At 42.2% G+C, this 24893-nt stretch overlaps 1 protein-coding gene across 5 annotated transcripts in view; it reads right to left on the bottom strand.

The window, feature by feature from the left end:
- The window catches only part of MYOF (myoferlin), an 85761-nt gene that overhangs the window by 52064 nt on the left and 8804 nt on the right, over positions 1-24893 (bottom strand). For 2 of the 5 annotated variants that reach the window (XM_083505818.1, XM_083505817.1), the window contains exons 3-16: positions 23824-23915; positions 15798-15906; positions 15286-15376; positions 8963-9123; positions 8174-8302; positions 7625-7687; positions 7485-7535; positions 7242-7272; positions 6572-6687; positions 6352-6430; positions 5022-5148; positions 3029-3132; positions 1382-1450; positions 1245-1288 (exon numbers count right to left, since the gene is read on the bottom strand). In XM_083505818.1, coding sequence (XP_083361944.1) covers positions 1245-1288; positions 1382-1450; positions 3029-3132; positions 5022-5148; positions 6352-6430; positions 6572-6582 — 434 coding nt within the window. In that variant the 5' untranslated portion in view covers positions 6583-6687; positions 7242-7272; positions 7485-7535; ... (4 more) ...; positions 15798-15906; positions 23824-23915. Of the gene's footprint in view, positions 1-1244; positions 1289-1381; positions 1451-3028; positions 3133-5021; positions 5149-6351; positions 6431-6560; positions 6688-7241; positions 7273-7484; positions 7536-7624; positions 7688-8173; positions 8303-8962; positions 9124-15285; positions 15377-15797; positions 15907-23823; positions 23916-24893 lie in introns of all 5 variants that reach the window. The other 3 variants (XM_083505815.1, XM_083505816.1, XM_083505819.1) reach the window with 2 other exon arrangements.

The following is a 24893-nucleotide window of genomic DNA, read 5'->3' as shown; positions in this document are numbered from 1 at the left end:
GAACTTTTGAGGCAATACACCACACCCCTCTACAGTATTTATAGGAACTCAAACACTGAGATCCCGCTCTGTTCCAGTAACAAGAAGCCGAAAGCACCAGCCTGAAGATGACGAGTGAGACCTCGTCGAAACGTCGCCTAGACACCCCAACTTTTACACGGGAAGACACCCGAGGACACCAAAACCTGCATATATATATATATATATATATATATATATATATATATATATACACACACACACACACACACACACACATATATATATATATATAGCGCCATGGGCAAATCAGTCAGTTTCTAGTTCTCTCAGTTTCTCATTTTTCAATGTTAAGGTCAGTTTACCACATTTCTGCAAAAATACCCCCCCCCAAAAAAAAAACCTTCTCACAAAATCTTTTGGCACTTTAGTACAAATTCTTCCTAATATATACATTTTAATATACTTTTGCAAGCAATTTCCCCAGATATGATGCATTTTGTATGTTATTTTAATTTAAAAAAAACACATTTTTATGCACGTTTCCCTAATATATGCATTTTAGTACACATTTTTTTTTAGTTGGAGAACAGCATCACAGAATTAGGAGAAATCGCTGTGTCTCAATTCACATTTCGTTTCAAGAAGTATGAATTAGGCAGACTTGCACTAAAATACAAGCTGAACCAAATTTCTCCCCATCCCTAAGCCCAAGTCAGCAAGGTTAGGAGAAGACAACACACAAGGTTATCCTATGGCTGCTACACTCACCTATACGTCCGTGACAGGATTTCAGTTCCACCAGTAGCCATCAGATGGCACAACGCGCACTACTCAATTGTTAAAGGATGTACACATATCTTTTAGCACCTTATAGAAAGACTATGTGCCTGTATTACCCCCTGCCTTGACAGCTGACAACCCTGACAGCAGTAAGCCTAATGGACATAATTATCCATGAAACAATTCTAATGATCTCTATAATCTTTATAATGGTTCAAGCTGAGTAGCTAATGAATGAGAACTCGTGGGAATTTTAAACAGGCAGGCCTGTCATGCTCCATAACAGCGGCAATTATTAAGAACACCAAGCTATAACCAACTTCATTACAAATAATCTGAGCACCACTCTGCAAAGAGCACTTAATTAATTCTGCGATAGCTTGTGCGGCACAAGTCACCAACGTATGTGAAAACCTTTTTGTTTTGAAGCATTGTCATTGTTGCTTCGCATGCAACTCTATAAACAACAAAGGAGAACTCACCAATCGTACACCACCAGTCTTATTTTTTCACACATCGAAGGGAACTAGAAAAAAAGAAGACTGTACTAATTAACCAAAGTCTTATTTCTAAATAAAACAACAACATTGTAATAGTTTTTGTACAGCAACAAACCAACCTTGATCTGAAGATTAACAAGTTGATTCCACACTGGGTTAGCATTTTTTTCAATTATATTTGTGCAAACCTGGAAAAAAATCCCCATATGAAAGTTATGAACAGTTCTATGTCTAGGAATAGCTTTTATTCAGACATAAGGAAGATTAACAAATGCTCACAAAATATAACGGGTGCTCTGCATAGTAACTGTCAGTATACAGTCGTACCTTGGTTTTTGAGCAGCTTAGTTCACGAACAACTTGGAACTTGAATGCCACAAACCCGGAAGTAGATGTTCCAGTTTGCAAACTTTGCTTTGGAAGCCGAATATCCAGCGCAGCTTCCACGGCTTCCGATTGGCTGCAGGATGCTCCTGCAGCCAATCGGAAGCTGCACCTTGGTTTCTGAACATTTTGTAAGTCAAACGAACTTCCGGAACGCATTCTGTTCAGAAACCAAGGTATGACTGTGTTCAGTTTTTGGCAGGCATTGGCCTGAATGCTAGACTAGGAGTCACCTATATGGCCCCAGAACATAGGAGCCAATTCCTAGGGGCTGAGATCCCTTAGGCCTTCTCAATAAAATATTTGAGGGGGCTGCCCCCTGCAAGTTAATGGGCATTGCCTTTCAAATGGTGTGTACACACTTTGTCTTGTGATCAGTAATGCAGGGTGGAACTTACTCCCCCCCCCCATATTTTATTCAAATTTGCACCTCCTGCCCCAGATGTTCATATGCAGAAGGTGCAGACAGATGCCTACCCTGGTGCCCACAGGGTTGTCTCCTCCCACTGAAATCAGGTTTAAAAGAAGCATTTCATTGTAACAAAATGAATGTGCTGGTGTGTGTGTGTGTGTATGTCTGTCCATCCGTGGTCATGACAGTTTATCCATTTTGCAAATGTGCTCACAGGTCCCAAAAGTGTGGTGACTCTTGGGCTAATCTATAGCATAACGTGCACAAGACTTGGGTTTGTGTGCAGCTGAGTGAAGTTCAGGAGCATCTGCTTGCATTTTCAAATAACCACAGTTTCCTATTATGTTCAAATCAGAAATTATGGTTGGCATTAAATGGTTTCTTGAAACAAGCCCGGATCATTAAACATGATCTGAAGTTGGGTTGTTCCAATATGCCACAAGACCAAGCACATCTTGTCCAGGTTCAGATATAACAAAAAACCTACAGTTAGCTGAAAACATATCACTATAAATGTCTGAGGAGGGGAAGAAGAGGAAGAGAGGGAGGGGAGAACACATGACCTCAGAGGCAAGTGTGTAAGTCCAAGGCTTCAGCACATAATGGGAAACTGTGTTGTGTCTCTGAACCCAGGCAAGATGTGACTACAGTAGTATCTCTGGTTAAGAACTTAATTCATTCTGGAGGTCCATTCTTAACCTGAAACTGTTCTTAACCTGAAGCACCACTTTAGCTAATGGGGCCTCCCACTGCCGCTGCGCCACAATTTCTGTTCTCATCCTGAAACAAAGTTCTTAACCCGAGCTACTATTTCTGGGTTAGCGGAGTCTGTAACCTGAAGTGTATGTAACCTGAGGTACCACAGTATTCTTATGGCTTATTGAAACAAGCCAACTTCAAACAATGATTAATGATCCTGACTGGTTTCAAGCATATTTATTTATATAGTTCTGTTATTAGCACTGAATACCTTTTTCCCAGCAAAGCAAACTTCCACAAATGGATCCACAAGGTTTTTCTTATCTGCTTCTCCACCAAATATTTCCTTTACAGTCTGCGCAAAAGCATCATCCACTGCACAGAAAACATACAGAAGAGGGAAAAAATGGCAATCATTTTTCACAACCAAGATCTCGGAGCCACAAAGTTGGCATATTTCATGAACATGCAGCGAAGTGGCAGCTGGGTATGGTATTGTGGAACTTAAATAGCATGATAGTGAAAACTGAGTCCAGCAAACAAGGGATCAGCGGCCAGAGACATGGGGCTCAGATTTGGCCCCTTCTGGAGTGATGTCTCTCCCTGGAAACACCAAGTTAGAGGTAACAGAGAAATGGGCAGGGATGGCAGCAGCTAAAATGACCCCCAATTCAGGGGCAATATTCACTACACTAGCAGAGGGGCTTACTTTTACGAGTGGTGGCAACTTTTTTGCTGCTTTTTTAAAATAAAAAAGCTTTATTTTGTCACCAAAAAGATGGAAATCCACACTGGTGGCTGCCATTTTTTTTTTTTTGCAGAGACTAGCTAGCCATTCCCCTACGATGCTTTGTCCCACAATGCTTTGGAATGCAATAAAATGGTGGCTGGGACTGGTCATTCCTGGGTGGATCTGAGCCCTGTTAAAAGCAGCAGTGCTCAGGGGGTTCCAGTAGGGAGCTCCAAATTAGTGGGGATTTGTGTTTGGCACCAGATTAAAACAATGCTGAACACAAGTCCGAGCTGCAATGCAATCTGGAGGACACTCTAAGGCTCTTGATTTTTCCTTTGATGCCACGACTTTACCTATCCTGTCTTTGATGTGGGTGTAAGGTAAAGGTACCCCTGCCCGTACGGGCCAGTCTTGCCAGACTCTAGGGTTGTGCGCTCATCTCACTCTATAGGCTGGGAGCCAGCGCTGTCCGCAGACACTTCCGGGTCACGTGGCCAGCGTGACAAGCTGCATCTGGCGAGCCAGTGCAGCACACGGAACGCCGTTTACCTTCCCACTGGTAAGCGGTCCCTATTTATCTACTTGCACCCGGAGGTGCTTTCGAACTGCTAGGTTGGCAGGCGCTGGGACCGAACGACGGGAGCAAACCCCGCCGCGGGGATTCGAACCGCCAACCATGCGATCGGCAAGTCCTAGGCACTGAGGTTTTACCCACAGCGCCACCCGTGTCCCGCTATGGCAGGTGGGTGTAGCTAGGCCCAAATGACCTTGTAGGCCAAATTGGGCAGTTTGGCAAGCCTTGAATTCTACACCCATGGTAGCAGAAGAAGAATAAATCTTTATTTGCATCAGCCATCAGCCACAGCAATAAAACAACAATATGATACACACAGAGTAGAAATAAAAAGTCAATTATATAAAATACATTTTAGGGTTTTTAATCTCTAGTCAAATAGTGGATCTTATTCTAATTGCCCCAGCTAAAAAACCTTGCAACCTTTGCCGCCACCTCTTGATCTGCCAAGAGAAAGGACACCGTGGCAGTGACCGGGCGACCCGAAATGGACAATGAAAGAGGGGTGATAACCTCATTCCTCAAGTCTTTATAAAGAGTGCAAGCCAGAAGGACACGCACCACAGATTCGGTACTGACATCTATACAGGGTCATAAGAGTTTTTTGTGTGGAATCTGTTGGAATCGTCCCTCAAGTACAGCCGAGGGCAAAACATTCAATCTTGAGAGAGTAAAAGCGCGTCTATATTTTATAATTGCTAGGTTATGCAGATAGGGGTACACCCATGATATATGTAGAGGATTTTTTTTTAATTAAAAAGTTTATACAGTTATATGAGGCCCTAAATGAAGTCTGAAGGAGTACAGCCCAGACACAGACTTACCACCTAGGTAAGAACTGAGTCTTAAGCATCTCTTGAGCTCTCAAGAAACTAATATTGGTATAAAAAAATTCAGTTGCACACAATTCCAACTTTAAGAATGTGTAACTCAGAAAATAAAACAAAAAGTTTATACTCTGAGGAATATCTTCAGCTCTGTAGATCTTAAGAACGAAAGTGACCCATCGGAGTACTATCCCAGCCGGTAGCAAAAGATTACTTTCTACATCATCGTTTTCATTCTCCCGCTCTCTATTTTCCACCTGTTGGAGACACATTCAAATGCATTATTCTTCTTCCCCTAGCAGACAGCAAGCAAGCCCTTGTTAAATAGCCACTACCTGCAACCATTTTAGAGTGAAGTGCAGAGTTGTGTGCATACAGGGCATAACTCTGGCAACTTCACTTTGAAGTGATTCCTCTTTGCCCCTAAACAACCGCAGCTTGCAAGAAAGCTGTGCCTTTCACAGATCATAGAATGCTGGGCTGTGAGCTTGTACTGAAATTATGCATGCATATAAATCTTAGAAGACCACACCCAGGGTGTTTTCATACAGATGATTTAGCCACCACATGTCACCAATGCTATTCTCCTGCAAAGTGGGAAGGCGAAGCTAAGCAGAGGTTCCCCTACTTTCCCCTGCTAGCTGTTTTTCCTCTGTATAACAATCACAAATCCTATGCATAACCTATAATAGCAACGATGTACATCATACAGTGTCATTCTGTCTTCTATTCAGCATTAGCTAAATACATGGTACAAAGTGTGTAAGAGGCTGCAAGGCATTTTTAGTGGCTTAGACAAGGGTCTAGGAATTGGAGGGTCAAAGTTTTGAGGAAACCTTCCATAAGGTCAGTTTCACTAATCTTCAGTACAAAAGAATGTGAGGATTATCGGCACAAACCTTTAGGCTGACTAATATGTCCAACAATTTGAATTTTGCAGGTCAAGACTTGCACATAAGATTATGTAGCGCAAGTTTAGCTAAAACATGATTGGCATTTTGTTTGCAATGTATATAATCTTAAATGGGGAAAAATGGGCTCACTCTACACTGGATTCTTTCCGAATTACAATCTTTTGACATTTTAGAAGTCAAATTTAATGTGAGAATATTGTCATAAAAAATGACAATAACAACATTCCAGAAGATTTTTGAAATGATATATATTATTGACCATGAAATATCACCTTGGGCTAATCAGAATCCTTCAGCTTTATGCACCTTACAAAGCTATTGTGAAGATAAAGGGGGGGGCGGGGAATGGCATGTATCCTTGCAGATTTGTACATTTCCCCATTTTAATAACACTCCCAAGAGCATCTGGGGGAAAAATCCAAGATTCAGTCTTTTCTGTGACTGAATGAAGCATCTGGGAACAGCAGAGGGGAGAAGCAGTACCATGAGCAAGAAGAGGCTGTACCCCAAAGATGAGAAATTGGGAAAAGTTAAGGGGAGATGTACCTTTGAAAGGCAGCGATGCAGAAGGCCATGGGAGAGAAGCACTGTGGCGATAGGGTGGAAAGTAGCGGAGCAAGCAGAACTGGGGAAAAGAAACATACAGTAAGCAGGTTCGGTCATTAAAGTACCTTCAAATGTAATTTCTGGCACCAACATAAGCATAGATTAACCCGTGTGAAGCATATTAGTAGAAGGAAAGTATCTATTTATGACTGAAACTTACAGGTGGCTCATCTCCTGTTCCGAGAACGAACATGCTGACTTTCAAGTACCCTTTGGCACCTGAATTTGAATCTTCAGGGTCATTTAGAAGCAGCCATTTTCTCATGGCCGCGTGTCCTGGGAATAAAAAGAGAGAAGATAGCATCCCTTCAGGGAAATAATATACTAATTCTCTCAAATAAGCCATATGCACGAGGTGTTTTTTTCTTCTTTAAGGAGTCACATTTAAACTGTGATGATAACTAGTGGCAGTGAGAAGCAGGAATGTCAAATGTGGAGGAGAAAGGGGAGGAGGTCTTAGCTCACTGGTAGAGCATCTGCTTTGCATGCAGAAGGTCCCAGGTTCAAGCCCCAGCATCTCCAGTAGGGGCTGATAGAGGCTCCTGCCTGAAACCCACTCCAGAGAGCTGCTGCAAATCACTATAGACATTCCTGAGCTGTATGGAACAATGACTTGGTATGAGCTGGGTGTGATTGGTAGGTGGAGTGGGGCAGACCAGACCAACTCCAAAGATTGCTGCTGTTGCAGGGGTCAGCACACCCGAAGTGCAATGGATGACCCACACCCTAGGAAAACCACCTTCATAATCATGGTCTGCCCCCTGCCAGCTATTCCACTTTTTTCCTAGGAGGGAAATACAGAAGATAGTGCCTTAAAGGCACGTACTCACCAGGTTCATCGTAGACATAGCCAATGTCAATCTGAAACAAAGGTTTAGCATATTAACACTCCAGAAAAAAACAACAACAACAACAAGGAAAGTACCACAGCAGGAAGTATAACAATTTTCACAAATGAAACTTCAGAGCCTCCATCTTTTGTGAGAAATGTGTTCCCCTTTCCCAACAGTTTCATTACAGATCTGGTAAGAGGGTAAACAGAAAGCATGTGTTGAGACATCAAGAATACTTACTTTAAATTCCCCCATTAGACTGTCGGCACGTAAAGAATAAGAGTCATATACCTATAATTGAATGATAGGAATGGAATAATGTATTACTTTTATTCAACAGTAATGAGGCAATTATAAAGAACATTGTTAGTTTTACTTACCCGAATGCTTATTGTTTCATCAAAGAGCTCTGAAGGGGTCATGTGGACATTGTAGTAAAACATCTGTTAAGTCATGGGAGGAAATAGCTTGGTTATTAAATCTGAATATTCTTGGGAGTTAAAAGACGCCAAGGATTCGGATGAGGAATTTTATTCATGATAGAGGAAACTCTCTGTTTGAATCCAGCACAAATGCATGTTACATTTCTTCATATGACTTTCAGTCCAAGTTCTTTAATCATTTTACAGCACAAAATGGGACTTCTCAGTATAGGAAATCCCAGTGATTTCAACAGTTTACTTCCAAATATGTTTGTTTAGGATTTAGCCATCTTATCCATCTGTCTCATAAAATATGGCAACTAGACTTAGATTGTGCACAGATAAGAAAGTAGTTTTGCTTTATTATTTTTCTACTGAGAACAGTTAGCCACAAGGAGTGGGGTGAGAGTTAAAGATAGAAATAGATAAAATAAGTTTTTATTTTTTTCCAGGTAAAAAACCTATGCCTTTCAGCTAGGAGATTATCAAAGATGTGCATTACAATACCTCATCAAAATAAGGATTATTGCCTCTTTTGATTCTTGTTCTGTGTGTCTGGCCACAAATGTGTACTTTCACAACTGGCTTTATGTTATTCCCAGAGAACTGACGTCCTTCAATGACCCTAACACGAATCTAACGCAGGGAGAAAAACAAATGCAAATATTAGATCACTGATGTGTTCCTTTTATCGGCTGGTTTCTCATCATGTCACGTTGACAAAGTGTTTCTTTTCTTTTATTGTTAAAATAAACTAACCAGCAGTACTGGACTCTATTAACCAAAGTTAGACAATCCAGAAGAACATCTCATTCTAATGGGCAGAAACTAAGAGTTTCCACTGGCTACATGGAACATTCCTGGGCCCAAACAAGAAAGAAAACCACTAGATTTATGGAGTGCTGCATCCTCACTTTTAACTCTGCTGCTTATCAAATATTGATGGGGGGGGGCAGGAATACTCCAGACTTCACTTTTAAATCCTGAGGTTTATTCATACCACTCCTTTGCTATTCTAGACTGGAGCCAAGAGACATTACACCGGGGGAAAGAATCTTCCAAGATTTAAATGAGAGCTTCTGAAACGTCTGGAGATTCCAGAACAGAAAAATTACACATGCTTACTATGCATGAATTGTCCTTTTCACTGATATTTATCATGCAGTCCTATGCATTACACCACTGTGTTCAGTGAGGTTTATTCCTTGGCACCTGTGCACAGGACTGCAGCCTGAGGTCATCCTGAAATCTGGCATATTAGGTCTTGCAGTGCATATGACTTATCAACTCTACAACCTGGAAGTCTTGAGGCTTGTTAGAAAGCAGCCTCCGGTTTTGCTTTCCTTTGGCAATTCGACGAGCAAGCTGAGTTTCGCGGGTGCCACGTGGACCGCCCTGGGGAACGGGACCAGCTCCACCGTCAGGCGACTTCTCATCACCTCCGTCTTCTTCGCCATCTGCCAAAGATATAAATCAGTGCGGTCACTGTAGAAACAAGATGAACATAAGCAAAAACAACAAGGACTGGTGTGCTCATTCCTACGCCTGAAACTACACAGCGTGACCACGACTTTACCTAAATACAATTGAGCGTATGCTGCTTGAAGGTGCAATTAGGCAGTGACCTCATTTATCTATTATAACCAACTTTTCCATACGAGGATAGTCAAGGCAGTTCACCCCTAAATAAAAAAGCATTGATCCGAAAACCAAAACCATAACAAAAAAATTGCATAATATAAAATGTTATACGGGCTACCGGGGAGGGGGGAGTAATACCGAACATTAGGATAAAATACACATTTCACAACAGTTCAAACAAAAACAAGGAGCAACATAATGGGAGGCTTGTTTCCAGCTATTCCGCCCCCCCCCCGCCGCCTGCAGGAGAGAGACTCTGAGCAACATCATGGAGGGCTATTTCTAGGACCAAGTTGGAACTGTCCAGCTCCCTTCCTTTTTTTTTTTTTTTTTTTTGCTGCTGATAATTGCTAATGTCAACTTGCTACATTTATAGTATTGAAATGTTGCTTCTCGCATGTTATTATATTTGCTATTGTGTTGTTTTGCTGTTATTATGAAATTGCTTTTGCACTTTGATTTTGAAATGCTTTCCTGTTTTCTTTGTTGTAAAAGCCACTCTGAGGCTGAGGAGGTTTTTGGGTGGGGCGTGTAAAAGTGGCATATGGATAAAATTATTAATTAAAAATTATTATCAGCAGGTATAAGAGCCAAAGCATTGTTGGAATAGCCGTGTCTTCACATATTATACCTCCTCTAGAAAAGTTTTTGTTTTGTTTTTTTACAATTTCCACGTCACTTTCACATGCACCTAAACAGCTCTGGTCATGGTGAGCTAGAAGAGCAGGGCATTTGATGTTCCACTGAGATATAGAGTCAAATAGGAGGTTCATAAAATATCCGACTCTCTGGCAATTTAGGCCTGTAAAGGTCAAAAGCAGCACTTTGTATCGGAATGGAAACAAACAGGCGACCAGGGAAGATGAAAAAAAGTATCAGAGTGATATGTTCCTGTTTGTATGCTCTATTTAGCAATCTGTCAACTGCATTTGACCCATGTTTTGTTCCCACATTGTCATCAGAGGCAGCCTCACAAGGGGCTTGTTATAACAGTCTGATCCAGAGGTTTTCAACCTTTTGAGTCCACAGTTCCCTTGAGCAACTACATTCTTTCTGCGGGACCCCTGTGGGGCTCAGGGGCCCAGTTATGTCATTCCTTGCCTGCCGAGTTGGCAGCCTCTCACCCTTTTTCGAACACCCTCCCTTGTGGAGTGTTCCCCCAGCCTCTGCTCCTCTCCCCTCTCCTTGGGAGTTCTCCAAGCAGCCGCTGCAGCAACCCCTGGTCTCTGAGCTGCCTCAGCTCCTGGCAACCAGCACCCCCTAGCCAGATCCAGAGGCACCATTCGCCTGGGGAGCTTGTAGCCAGGGCTGCTGCAACAAACAGCTGTGCAAGCCTTTGGGAGGTAGAGATGCAAGAGGGTATCTGAGGAAGGGAGGGAAGGAAAGAAGGGACAGAGGGCAGCTTTGCCCATGGCACCCCTGACCATCATTCAAGACACCCCATAGTGCCATGGCACACTGGTTTAAAACCACTGGTCTAATCTGACTCTGCATAGGATATGAATGACAATTGCATAATTTGCACTACCATAACATTGCACTACTCCATGTGAAACCATTTTATTTGGAATAGGCTGGGCTGCAACACAGAAATAGAATTTACTTCAGGATCCTGGTTTTGACCTATAAAGCCTTAAACGGCTCAGGACCGCAATACCTCAAGGACTACCTCTTCCCATATGAACCCACCTGTACCCTGAGAAACCCCAATTTTTCGCTCTAGAGGACGCACTTTCCCCCCTCCAAAAATGAAGGGGAAATGTGTGTACGTCCTATGGAGTGAATGAGGGCTTTCGCTGGCGCCTGGTGCTCCCCGGGCTTCGGGCAGCTATCCGCAAGCCTTCGGAGCCCGGCAGGATCCCGCTGGCTGTCTTGGCTTCTTTGCTCTTTGGGGCTGGGGAGGGGGGTGGAATAAATTTTTTCCTCTTTATTTCCCCCCCCTAAAAACTAGGTGCGCCCTATGGTCCAGTGCGCCCTATGGAGCAAAAAATACGGTAATCTTCCGAGGCCCTCCTTTGTTTCCCTCCTCCTCAAGAGGTCTGGAGGGTGGCAACACAAGAATGGGCCTTCTTTGCAGAGGCTCCCCATCTAAGGAATGCTCTCCCCAGGGAAGTTCGCCTGACGCCTTCATTATACACCTTTAGGTGCCAGGCAAAAACGTTCCTTTTTAACCAGGCCTTTGGTTAATCTTATTTACATCCAACATCCTTTTAGAATGTGGTTCTTTTTTTGGGGGGGGGGTTATTGGGCTATTGTTTTTGGTTTGATTTTATATGTTGTGGTCTTGTTTGTGAACCACCCTGAGACCTCCGGGTATAGGGCGGTGTATAAGCTGAATAAATATCTAAAATATAGATCCTCTCTTCTAGGTAAATATGATATTGTGTATCCATCTTCAACCAGGAACTGAAACTGTGACATTCACAATGGTGTAATAAAATGCGGCAAATCCTCAGAAATTCTGAATTACAAAACTTTACCACAAATAATTAACCCACAAAGGGCGTCTCCATAACGTATTTACTCATGATCCCTAAATAGAGGGTTTTGAATAAATTTAGTAAGACTTTCTTAGGAATTCATATTGTTTATTCATACTATTTTTCTCTTTCAAAGTAGATTTCATCTTCACATACTTTACTGATCAGAAACCAAATTGCTAATTAAAAAACCCCATATCTGCTTATGTATACAAGATACAAACAGCTGCCTCAGAACTTCCTAATAATAATAACAATAGTCAATTGTGTGATTAAACTATCTGTAGGCTGTACCACTTCAAAGTATAGATGTGGGGTTGCATGTTGTTTTGCAAAAATACCTTGCAAAAGTAAACTCTTATTTTCAAGCAGACATCTGAAAGCAATACCTCCTTCTGTGTCACAAAGCACATTTTGCATGAGTGCTTTTCTGATTTAAGAGAAGTTAATGAAACATTTCTCTTGTTTAGGCCAGTTCCTACCTTCCAGCATGTTCTGTTCCTGGGGAAAACACAAGAGCCTAGCAGATTCACTTTCCACAATACAATTTAAAGTTTAAAGGTGACGCTACTTGATGAAAACTGGAAGAACAAGTTTCTGTAGCTTGGGGAAAGGTTACACCCTGGCCTCTAAGTATATATTTTTAACTAGCAGGATCCTCCTTTCTCACCTGGGAGTCAAGGCCATACAACCTCTGACAATACAAGAGGCTTTCTGTAAACTAACAAATTGGTTTTCAAGACATAAAAAGCTAACATTTGGGAGAGGCTTTAAATCATAACAGTGACTATCTTCGGCAGTAACTACTGAAACAGAGAGCTTAAGGCATGAGTTTGATTTATAGAGGCAAGCAAGGTGACACCCTGAACGTTTAGTGAAGTGGAGTGTGTCATAACTCTGAATTAGAAGAGTTAACATAGAATTTGGGATGGGGCCAGCTCAAGGCATTTTGGCACCTGAGGCAAGCCACAAAATGGTTAGAAACAGAACTGTATTGAAAAGGACCCTGAGAGTCATCTAGTCCAATCCCCTGCAATGCAGGAATGTTTTGCCCAATGTGGGACTTGAACCCACAAACCTGAGATTAAGAGTCTCATGCTCTACTGACTGAGCTATTTAAGGAGTGCCCCCTCCTTCCAGGGTACAAGGGGGTGAGCAAAGTTCTACATAGGGAACAAGGGAGGGAATATTATCAACCTTACCCAATGGTTGAACTGCGAATCAAAGGGGATCATAGGGGGAAAGAGGCCCACTCTGAATCATGCTGGTTGGATGCAGAGCCTAGGAGACCCTAGAGGGCAGACCCTGACAATTCCTCCCTAGGGGTGGGAACAGACCAGCAGTGCCTCCTATTTGCCAAGAGGCCGCTGTGGAGGCTGCATGGGGAGGCTGTCAAGGAGGCGGTAGTTCCAAAGAGCATGTGGCAGTTGCAGGTGGCATCACAACATCAGGCAAGGTGTTCCTTGGAACCTGGATTTGTCACCTTGCCTCATGGGTGGGCCAGCCCTGACGTTGGGGATTTACAATATGGACCTTTGAAACTTAACTTGAGGTACGATTATGGGCAACTTTACGGGGGTGGGGCATTTGCTTCCAGAAAAAAACGCATCACTTCGAAGGAAGAAAGGAAATGGGGGGAAACAGAACTCCTCTAAAATACCAGAGAAAGTGACTGGAAAGGATAAAAATTGGTTTGCAAGTGTCCCAGGTAGCTCACCTCCCACAATCCATCCCCACAAGCAATTTTCTCCTCAGCCAGCTGAGCTGGGTTGAGCTAAGAAAATGTGCTGGTGTCTGGGTGGAGCCCAGCTAAAAAAAATGTTCCTGCACCTATGATATCCTGTCTCGTTTGGCTCTGAAGGACTATCATAGAATAGATAGGCTGTTTTATTTGTTTCCTATCAGCCCCATTTGGATGTAATGGTAACTTTATGGCCTCCTACACCTTTACCAGCCCATCTTATGGCACAGCCACAAGGAGGTAAGTTATATTTCCACTAACCAGAGTTCCAATTATATTTAGGCTACGTACACATAACTGGCTTAAAGTGCAGCAAGGTCTTTCCCTCCCTGCTGTGCTTCAAGCCACATTTGCATGTTGCCGAACACACCAGAGAGGGCGGGCAGATGTCTCCACCTGATGCACATCAAGTTGAAGCTCTGGCTTGAGGGCAAATGCTTCAGACAGCAGTATTTCTCAAGAAACCGCAGGATGACGCCGCATCATGGGTAACGCCTGTGTACACCGATTTGAGAGCCAGTGGTGGGAGCACAGTGGATCCAGAGTAAACAATAATGTGCACACAGCCTGGTTACTCCGAATTATGGTTAGTTCACCCAGGCCTGTGCCTAGAAATACAGAGCAAAGGTAAGTCTGGAAGAGCCCTAACTTCTGTGTAAGCTTTGTGCAAGCAAATCATCCTGAATGCTCAATAAACAGGGTTGCCAGAAAGGGTCTGAACTGTGGTTTATGGCTGTGGCATGTCCTGCAGAGTTCAGAAGAGATGGGAATCCCTGGTCAGTTTGAAAGCAGAAGGATCTGCCCCAGAGAAGAAGAAGGAAGGGGACAGGCAATCTGTGAGCCCAAGGTTTATCAATTCTCCATAAGAACCTCATCCCCTGGCTGCTTGGTTTTCCTTCTGGAGGCTTGTTGTCTTGCTGTGTGCTTGTAAGAAGGAGATCATTTACCTAACGTTCTTAGCTGACTATTGAACTCTGTTGGTATTTAGAATATGTAGGAGTTATTTCTTAATCTTATGGGATCTGTTAGGGTACCAAGGGGTTGCTCGAGAGCAAGTAGGCAAATGCCTCCCTGCTTGGCTGTGAAGCCTTGCTTTTGATGCCAAAATAAACTTTCTCTGTGCAGAGCGCCACTCTCCCGTGGCTGGCTCATTCACTGGCGGAATCGGTGAGTGGGTGGTCCTTAAACCTTCCCCAGCAGAGTAGTTTCTTGACGCCCAATCTGCGCCTCCCCTCTCGGTGCGGAAGCCTACTGCGCAGGGAGGGCATGGGTAATGGAGGACCTCTCTCCTCTCCGCTTTGCCCAGGCAAGGTGTCCTGGCACTTCCTCGCCTCCTCCGAGCCCTGAAGCTCCTCTCCACTGGAGGTGTGGTTACTCTTCTCCGCTGAGGAGGTGCTGCTTCCCACGATCTTTGGGGGCTCTCTGTAATCCATCCGGCTTTTCCCCTCTCGCCCCTGAGCCGATCGCAGTTCCCTGACAGGATCCTTACCTCTGCTCTTTTTTTAAAAAAATTCCATAATATATAAAGGTGAGGAATGGCTTTTGCAACCAGTTGTTTTTATCTTAATTTCCCCCCTTCCTGGCTTTATGATCTATTGTAAAGTCCCTTTCAACCTCAATAAAAATACATTTTTTTAAAAAGGAAACAGTCTGGCTAGAAACTCTCTCTAAAAATCTAGTGACCTTAAAAAACAACAACATTCCTGTAGGGAACGGAAAAGGAGGAAGGATTCAGGGGGTGGGGGGAGCTGAAATACCTTCAATGCCTTGTGCATCTGTTCCCCCTGGGTCATTTGGATTCGGAGGTCCAGCTGGTGGCTCATACCCCACCACCAAATCAATTGTTGCCTAAATTAAAGGAAAAGAAAAATCACAAACATATAGGATCGAAAGAGCTACTTAGGTTCATGCAGAGGAATCGGCAAAAGCCTATGAGGCCGCCAGCCCCTAATTTCATGTCACAATAACACTTTTCAGATTTTATTGTGCTTCAAAAGAAACATAACCCAAACTCTTGTTTGATTGCAGAAACCAATGTGCATAATGGATAGGAAATAAAATTGCACCCAATGCCCAAAAAACTGTGCAAAATGGCACTTTCCTTACCCACCTTAACACCTGCCTCCACACACACTTTCCCTCTCTATAGCAATTTTTAAATTGATCAATGCAGCTTCCATGAAATATATGTTGCCAAAATGTTTCCTATGCTGTTGGAATAGATTATACTGTAAAACATGCAACTACGAAAAGTAAGGAGGTCACTCACGCCGGTTTCCAGTCCCTTTTCATTCAGCAGTGAAACGAGCTTGAATGGAAGCGATCTGCTTTGTGTGCCTACTAGTTCTTTGAGGGATACAGTTGCTGTGCCAATTAACCTGGAAGACAAGAGGGAAGGACGTTGCCCAGGGATATGATTAGAGTCTTACAAAAAGGACAGAAAACCTTTCTTTGATCAGTTGCCATTTCTTAACCGGCATTTTTGGCAGGAGGGCTCAAGTCAGTTCTAAAAGTTTAGGTGTAAATGAATATGGTACAATTTATTGCATTAACAAATAATCACAATTTATGATAGACATAATATATCACAAGGACAGGAAGAAACATGATGGACAGAATAATTGCCACATACAGGAATAACAAGGAGAGAGTTTGAATGCTTCACCTGTAGCTGTATAAATCATTTAATGTGTCAATACAAAGGGAAGTCATTAAAACTGCAGTTGCGATATAAGGGATTGTTATTTTGACGGGAGCGTAATTGGAATTTCCAAGATTTATAAATTTATAAGAACTCAGAAATAAAGAAAATCAAACCATCAATTTTAGCACACAGGGGGTCACTTAAATTGCATAATTTGGCATCTCAATGATTGGTATTATTAACTGTATTATTATTTGGCATTGTTATAATGAGGCTTTTATTGGATTGTTGCAATTGAAAACTAATAAAAATATTATTTTAAAAAACCAAATAATCACAATTTGTTAAGTTTCTAGTTTTGTATTCAAATGCATATGAGATGTTAACAAGGTGCTGAGAGATATTGGGCCGAGTTTAGCAGCTTTTATCTGTACAAAAGAATTATTCTTTTGCTTCCAAGGTCCTCAGCACTGATCACCTTTTAATAACACCTGTCCAGGGTGTTCTGGGTCCCCAACCTCCAGAACAGTTATCAGCTCTCAAAGCTGACATAATATATTTTCTGTTTGATGGTATTTTCACTGTACAAGAGTAAGTCCCCACATGAAAATCCTACTTACCGCATGTGCAAATACTACATTATTTTAGCTGGGGGGGGGGGGGGAATACAGTGACCGTGCTCCAACATCATGGCAGCAGATGAGACCTAGTTCCTCTCTCCTCCTCATCCTCCACCTCTTGTAGCCCCTGTACCCTCCTAATCTGTTCTAAAGGGTCCCCCAATGCTCCAGATTTTGGAGCAGCACAGGGGGTTGCATGGAAGAGGGGAGGAAGGCTAAGTCTCATTTGCACAACTGGACTGTCACAGCTGGATGTTGCCCAACAATTTCCACTTAATGTTTGTTACAGCAAGCGTGACTTATGTACATGTAATTGAAATACTGTATTTACTCGAATCTAATGCTCACTTTTTTGGCCGAATTATGTTGTGAAAATTAAGGTGCACATTAGATTCGAGTAAATCTGGCAATACCTATTCTTTCCTAGTCTACTCCTCCCCTTACCCTCTTTTCTACCTGTGGTGAATTATAATATTATAAGCTCCTTGGAGACAGGGGCCTGTCCTCTTGTACAGTGGTACCTCGGGTTAAGTACTTAATTCGTTCCAGAGGTCCGTTCTTAACCTGAAACTGTTCTTAACCTAAAGCACCACTTTAGCTAATGGGGCCTCCTGCTGCCGCTGCGCTGCCACTGCACAATTTCTGTTCTCATCCTGAAGCAAAGTTCTTAACCCGAGGTACTATTTCTGGGTTAGCGGAGTCTGTAACCTGAAGCGTATGTAACCTGAGAGACCATTGTACTGTGCAAAGCTCCACACCCAATGATGGTGCTATAGCAATAAACAAATAAATAATAAACCAGGATTCATATGGAGCTGTAACCCTAATGCATGAACAGTTGCAAATTAAGACGGCACTTCATATATTGCTGAAACTGTTGTCCCCATAATTTTAAACGTCACTGAAAATGGAGGCAGCATTCAATTCATTTCTTAAGTGTAATTTGGTTAGACAGTCCCTCACACTATGAGGAAATGGTATCGAAAGTTGGAAAATTTCAAAACCATCCTGACTGTAAATCTGTTCTTACACGGCTGTCAGAAGGTACAAGGGTGTGGCTGCTCACACTGTCAACAAGATGAGACAGCTTCATTTCCATTATCTTTGTTTAAAGATATTTCCTTACAGAAGTCTGCTTGTATTCTCAGACACAGAAGTGACATAGGTAACTGCTTTTAATTTGGCGGGGGGGAGGGGGGATCACTTCAAGCTGCATTTGTACCACTGCATTTGTACAAGAAGAATTACAGGCCCACAGCTCTCGATCTCCACATCATCCTCTTGCTGAGGCACGTGAAGGAAGAAGTGACAAAGCAGAGACTTCAGACTTGCCAATTTCTCCAACAATGCAAGCACAAGGACCATCAGAGAGGTGTGTGTGGAAAAGGCAGGTTCCAGGTTGCATGGCGACCAGTTTTACCCTTCCAGCTTCTCCTCCTTTGTGTAGTAAAGTGGGCATCTCAGCTGGTCCTAAGTGGGGGTGAGGGCTTCACCAGGATGGTTGCCTTGGGGAGAGAAATTCTATTCTGGGTTTCCATCTATTTCTGTATGCTTCGGAAGCCTGTTGTGCATGTCACTTCCTCTTTTTCAGGGTAGGAGCCACAGTTTCCATTTTTGGACAAGTCTGTTTGAAGCTCCTTGAACATGCACATTCCTGCCAGCTCTTATCACACTACTGTACACAAGGCTGTGAAAAAAGTTTGCAAGAGTTTTGGGTTCTCCCTGACTCGTTTTGCATTATACATTTGTGTGGGCTTATCTATAAATTGCCTCTAATTGCAGAACAGAAGCTCACTTGCACATTCTATTTTATAGTGTTAATTTAGAGCTAAGGACATTGTGTTTCTTAAAGGCTGTATTTTAAAAGAAAGAAAGAAAGAAAGAAAGAAAGAAAGAAAGAAAGAAAGAAAGAAAGAAAGAAAGAAAGAAAGAAAGCTCATACAAAGGAGCCTTCCTAGATAACTATAGCCATCCCCATTTTTCCACCACACACTTTAGGGCTCCAAGAACAGCTGTGTTTAGAATATTCATTTCAACAACATTTCCCATTCCAAAGTTGCATCTGTGTCCATTAGGCTGCATGCATACCACACATTTAAAGCATGTGACTCTCCCCGCCCCCTGGAACTTCTAAAACTGTAGTTCACCCCTCTAAGAACTATAATTTCCAGTGCCCTTAACAAACTGGACTTCCCAGCATTCTTTTGGCATGCATGTCATGTGCTTTAAATGTATGGTGTGTACACAGCCCAAGTCTCAACAGCTGTCTTTAGGGAAATTGCTTTCATGACTGAAGGATTGATTGCTTTAACGCTCTTATCTAACATGCATAATCCTTCTCTCCAGGCATCACAGATAATAACATACTCTTCCCTTATTGAGTACTATTGTCCCTACAGATCATATTCTGAATTTTACATTACATGCATTGCAATATGTCCCTTCGCTGCCACTTATTTTGTTGGTCACTAATGGGACTTAAGCAACCTTCACGCCAAGTACCTTCTAATCAATTTTCCTTCCTGCCAATCAGTTTGTTTTCCTTTTGCCCTGTGACTTCATTCACTAGGCGAGGTTATGTGGATGATCCCACAAGATGGCCAGGACTGATTTATCTCCAGACTGGGTTATTGTTTAGTTTGTTGGTTGGTTGGTTGGTTTGGTCTACCAAAATAGTTGCATTATCAAACAATTGTTAGGGATAACAATAGAACAATTATGTCAAAGCAAATTGAAGAAGTGGGGGTGAACCTCAGCACAAAGTGCTGCCTGTAAGTGGCATTTGCAATGTTCGTTTTATGAGACTCCCCCTCGCCAATTCACACAGGATTTCCTTCATTTAAAGCAGATAAAATCTAAACTGGGGGCATCCTTAAACCAAGATGCATAAACTCCTATTGCCTAAGGTTGTTGAGTGGCAACTTTTTCCTCTACCTCCTTCAACATTAAATGGGTCAGGATATATCCTAACAAAATTTCTCATAGGATTGCAGACAGCACAGAATCTCTACTACTTTCAACACACCATTTCTCAGGCTAGTGAAAAGTTATGTGCTTACCCAGGTTTGGTTTTCTTTGGGTGTAGCTCTCTGGAGGCTTGTTGGTATATTGTATTTATTTAGAAATATAAAGGCTGAGCACATCTTTAACACTCTTACCAAGCAGCTACTCATATTTCCAGAGAGACAGACATCAGCTGAAATAGCTTCTTGGGGGAAGCAATGTATGTAGTAAGGGATGGGATGAGGAACTGAAAATTATTTGAATACAATGGTATCTCAGGTTACATACGCTTCAGGTTACATATGCTTCAGGTTACAGACTCCACTAACCCAGAAATATTACCTCGGGTTAAGAACTTTGCTTCAGGATGAGAACAGAAATCATGCAGCGGCAGCACAGCGGCAGGAGGAGGCCCCATTAGCTAAAGTGGTGCTTCAGGTTAAGAACAGATTCAGGTTAAGAACGGACCTCCAGAACCAATTAAGTTCTTAACCTGCGGTACCACTGTAGTTTCATTTAAAAATCTAAGACTACAAGCTTATGAGCAGTTTCCTGGGAATCAATCCTATTAAATGTTGCACTTACTTTGGACTAAACATGCAGAGGACCAGAGCTGAAGAAGTTAGCTGTATATTTACATTCCTCACTGGAAGAAATGACTGTTTTCTTGAGTAAAAGTCTGACCTACCACTTTTCTCTTCTGTTGCTAGGCTACCAACAATACAGTGTCTGGAAAAATAAGTACAACTGTTCATTTCTCCTCCCACTTATGGAATAAATCCATGTGACACAAATTTTTGGTGCAACTTCCTTTCTGTAGCATGAACTTCTATTCTATACTATGCACTAGCAGAAAATATTCCCCCTGTGTTACACTTCTTTTATATTTCTTTTTTACATGTAAAACAAAAGAATAAGAAGCTGCTTTAGCTAAATGACAGACTTCAAAGTGGAAGCTAACATAACAGAAAGCAGATGTGTGCCCCCCCTCCATCCTCTCTCCCATTTTCCTTAAAAGGGAAAACTTAGCTGTGCAAATCGTCATGTGAGCTGGACCTTCAGCAACTTTTGTATCATGCATGTTAACATTTTTCAGTCAGGGCTTTTAAAATTACTTTTCCAGTGAGGTAAGGCTTCTGTTACAGCACCTGCACATTATGCCTGCTCTGATCTGAAGGTACGATAAAGGTTTCTGCAAGTCAAAGCATGTTTCAGCTTCCAGGAAAAGGGGGGGGGGGAATATGAAGTGGCTGTGTTGGCTTTAAATACTGGGACAAACATGCCACAGCGATGAGTAGTTTGCTGGCAGTACACAACTGCAAGGAAACATTTACCAGGCTTATTCTCCAAAGAGCAAACTCAGTAAAGACTTTAAAAAAAAACCACCCATGAACACTCCTTCCACCCTGGGTTTCTCTGCAAGGAATTTCCTCGACTTTTGTTGCTTTGGCACAAATGCAGTTTGAACTTCACCAGGAAGTTTTTCTGCACCAGCCCCACCGGAATGAGGACATCTTGGTCGATTTTGCTCAGAGAGAGCAAGTAATACAAGAACTACGACAGACCACGAGGAAAAGATGTTCCCCCAATCTCAACATTCATGTAGCACAGGCGTGGGAAATTTTTTAAGAGCCCGGGGGCCACATTCCCTTCTGAATGGCCTAAAAAGGGCCAAACGCTAGTAGTATGCAGGGCCCTGAGGCAAAAGCAGGTGAGGTGAAAAAATTCAGGGCACGAAGCAGGGCTAGTGAGAGGAGTTGCCTGAGGAGATTTATGAGGGCCAGGTAGAGAAGTCTGGGCCTGAAGTTCTCCACCCCAATGTAGCACTTCTAGCAAGTCAATTTAATGCAGGGCACAACACATTCTTCTTTTTTAAAAGAGGTTTACTACTACAAGAAGAGAGAAAGGTGTTGTATGAGAGGCCTGAGTGGGCAGGGAGAAGCTACTTTTTCCCAAGAAGTTTTCTTTGTTTGCTCATTATTTTTACTTAGCATGACAAGCTGGAAGCCAACTCCCTACTCATAAATAAGAGAACCAATATTTGTAATGATCAGCACTGGATCATCATGTGAAACACAAACAGAACAAGTGGGTAGCTGCAAACATGCCCTTCGTCTAGAAATGGATATATCTGGTTTAGAAAGGGGAAAGAATCACCTGGAATCTGAGCACGGATGCTTGACTGAACCTGTTTGAGAGTACAGATAAAGATCTATCCCATTTTTGTGATCTCATGAGCATTCTATTATAGTCAGGAGGCCTGCGCCTGAGTTTCTCTCACCAGAAAACACATACCCCAAAAATTCCATGAGATTTGAACTACAGTGTACTTTCTTAGTACACATAATTGGGATTGGCCCTATCATTAGGCAAACTGAGGCAGCTATCCTGTGGATAGTGGAGGCTGAAGTAAGAATGATGTTGGGGATATCACCATGTCCTTCACCGCAGACAGCAGAATGTCTTGGACTGGCCCTAGTTATCCAGGTACATGAGAAGCTCTAGAGTTTTATTGCTCTGCTGGTTTTTCAGTGTCCCATGAATTTTGTATATTCAGAATATTCAGAACTGAATGCAGGATTAATTTTATCTCATTCTTCTTCTCAGGTTAACAGCACAATTCTATGCACATGTACTCAGCAGTAAATCCTTCTGTGGTCCTTGAGGCCTACTCCCTAATATGTGTGTGTAAGACTGGAGCCTAAAGTTAAAATATCATACAGACTTACCTCTCATACAGGCTCTTACTTCTAAATAGACATGTAAGGAATTACACTGTAAACGTATCACTATTATCTCAATCTGTTACCAGATAGTAAAAGCTCTAAGTAATTGGGAATTGCCTTATTCTTTCAGAAAGTAGAAATTTTGTGATTTGGTTCCCTAGCAGCAAAAGTATATGCAATTTGCTTAAAATGTGTTGCAAAGTGAGTGAAAGAAAGAATTGTTTGCAGGAAGTGGGTTTTTTAAATAAACATTGCTTGGTGATCTTTTAATCATTTCCTAGGAACAATATTTTTACCCATGAATCAGAAAGCAAACTGTACAATATGTAAAAGTTCTAAAAGAACTTTGCTTTCCCTTTCTGACATCCTGAAATGAAAGGGTGTGTCCATAAGGACTAGATCCAGCTGTCTCACACACCTACACTGGCATTCAGAGATAAAAATCACAAGCATAAACACATCTGTGACGCCTCCAGCATCATCTCCATGCATATCTCCACAACAATAGGAAAATATAGGGAAACACACTTTGCAAAGGTAGCTGTAGTCCTCCATACAGTTTGGTTGTTTAACATCCCACTGAAGTATATCCATAAGATGTATGGCCTGGGCTAATCTGATTGGATACCTTGGGCACAGCTGCAGTCCTGACCCAAAACATACGGAAGAAAGCTACTCATTGCAGTTTCTCATCCCTCTTCCAGATCTTTTCAATGGGCATTACACAGGCTAACCAACCCCTCTTGCCACACATTGACAAGCTCCATGCCTTTTGCAAAGCATTATAATTAGAACAGCTACTCCACCCACAACTTAAAAACTCACTTCTTCAAAATCTTTCCTGAACAAGCCTCATTTCCTGGGCACTTCTCAGTTACAGATTAACTCTCTCCTGAACGCACCCATCCTTCCTATACTTTCTTGAGGCCACCTCTCAGCATCACTGTTGCCTTGCGACATTATATTGTAAGCCCTCTAGTGTGGGCTCCATCACTGTTACATTGGGTGCAACACCCAACGTATTGTCGGGATGGTGAATAAGAAAACGTTATGTTTACAGAGATCTTGTCTTCCCATAGTTCAGAAATACGGCTGAAGGGTTAGCTGAAGTACAAGTCAGAAGAGCCAGCAGTAAATGACCCAGTAAGATGTCTGAAGTCCTTTATATTTAGCAAATCCAACCATACAGATATGCTGCAAAATTAGAGCAATTAGTTTTTAAAAGACACCTTTTGCATGAAGCAAATTGCACTGAAAAAGAAATATATCCCTCCCCTTCAAAATTTCAAAAAGTCAACATACTTGTTTTGCCCTATAGTTTCGAAATCTTTCACAATAATCTGAAGGACTGATGAAATATCCAAAGCGATTCCTTTCAAATCAAACTCAAGAATCTGCGCAAAAAAAATGAGAATAACCCTTAGAAGTTGAAACAACAACATAACCATGCAATGAACAGGCAATAAAAAAGATTTAAGGAATCAACATTTTTCATCAGTAACACAATTAAATAGATAAGTGCAGACTATATTTGCATGTAGTTCTCTAGGTTGAAAATGCCCGTAGAACTCCAGGCCAGTTCAGACAATATAAAATGTGTAACTGCTATATATTCAGGGGGGTGTACAAATGTGCGCAATGGCATAATCTACCAAAGGTTAGTCATGACTATGTCCCATTGAAAGGGATGCATAGTGAATGCAATGGAACCAGCTTCCAAGTAGATGTGCACAGTGGCGTAGCGTGGGTTGTCAGCACCCGGGGCAAGGCAAGTAATTTGTGCCCCCTAACCCGTGGATTTGCGCCCCCTAACCCGTGGATTTGCGCCCCCTAACCCTAACCCCTAGATGTTGCGCCCGGTGCAGCCGGCCCCCCCTGCACCCCCCACGCTACGCCACTGGATGTGCACAAGATTGGGCTACACTACGGCATGACTAAGAAAGCCCCACTGATTTATCTATTATTAGCTCTGAGTCTAACTGACCTTTGCTAAACTGTCCCAGTATGCTGGAGTTTTGCAATCTTTCTAATATTTATAAAGTGGAAGGTGACAGGAAGGTGACAAGAACCAGCTGCAGAGGAATACACACAAGCTTGTGTTGCCCTGCCCTACCATGCATCAAAAGTATGTTGTTACTACTTTTTTTTTTTAAAGCAACCAAAAAGACTGGAAAAGACTTAAAATAATCCTCTGCTGGCACCTTGACATCTAATGTTGAGCAAGGTCTTAAGGTTCATATATGGCATTACAATATGTGTAGTTTGGGGTTCAGCAAGCAGAAATCAAGATATTAGACTAGGTTTTTAATTATTATTATTATTATTATTATTATTATTATTATTAATTAATTAATTTATTTATACATACATAC

The sequence above is a fragment of the Podarcis liolepis genome (assembly GCF_965112155.1).
Source record: "Podarcis liolepis genome assembly, chromosome: 5".
NCBI lineage: Eukaryota > Metazoa > Chordata > Lepidosauria > Squamata > Lacertidae > Podarcis > Podarcis liolepis.
This window is presented reverse-complemented; position numbering and strand designations above follow the sequence as displayed.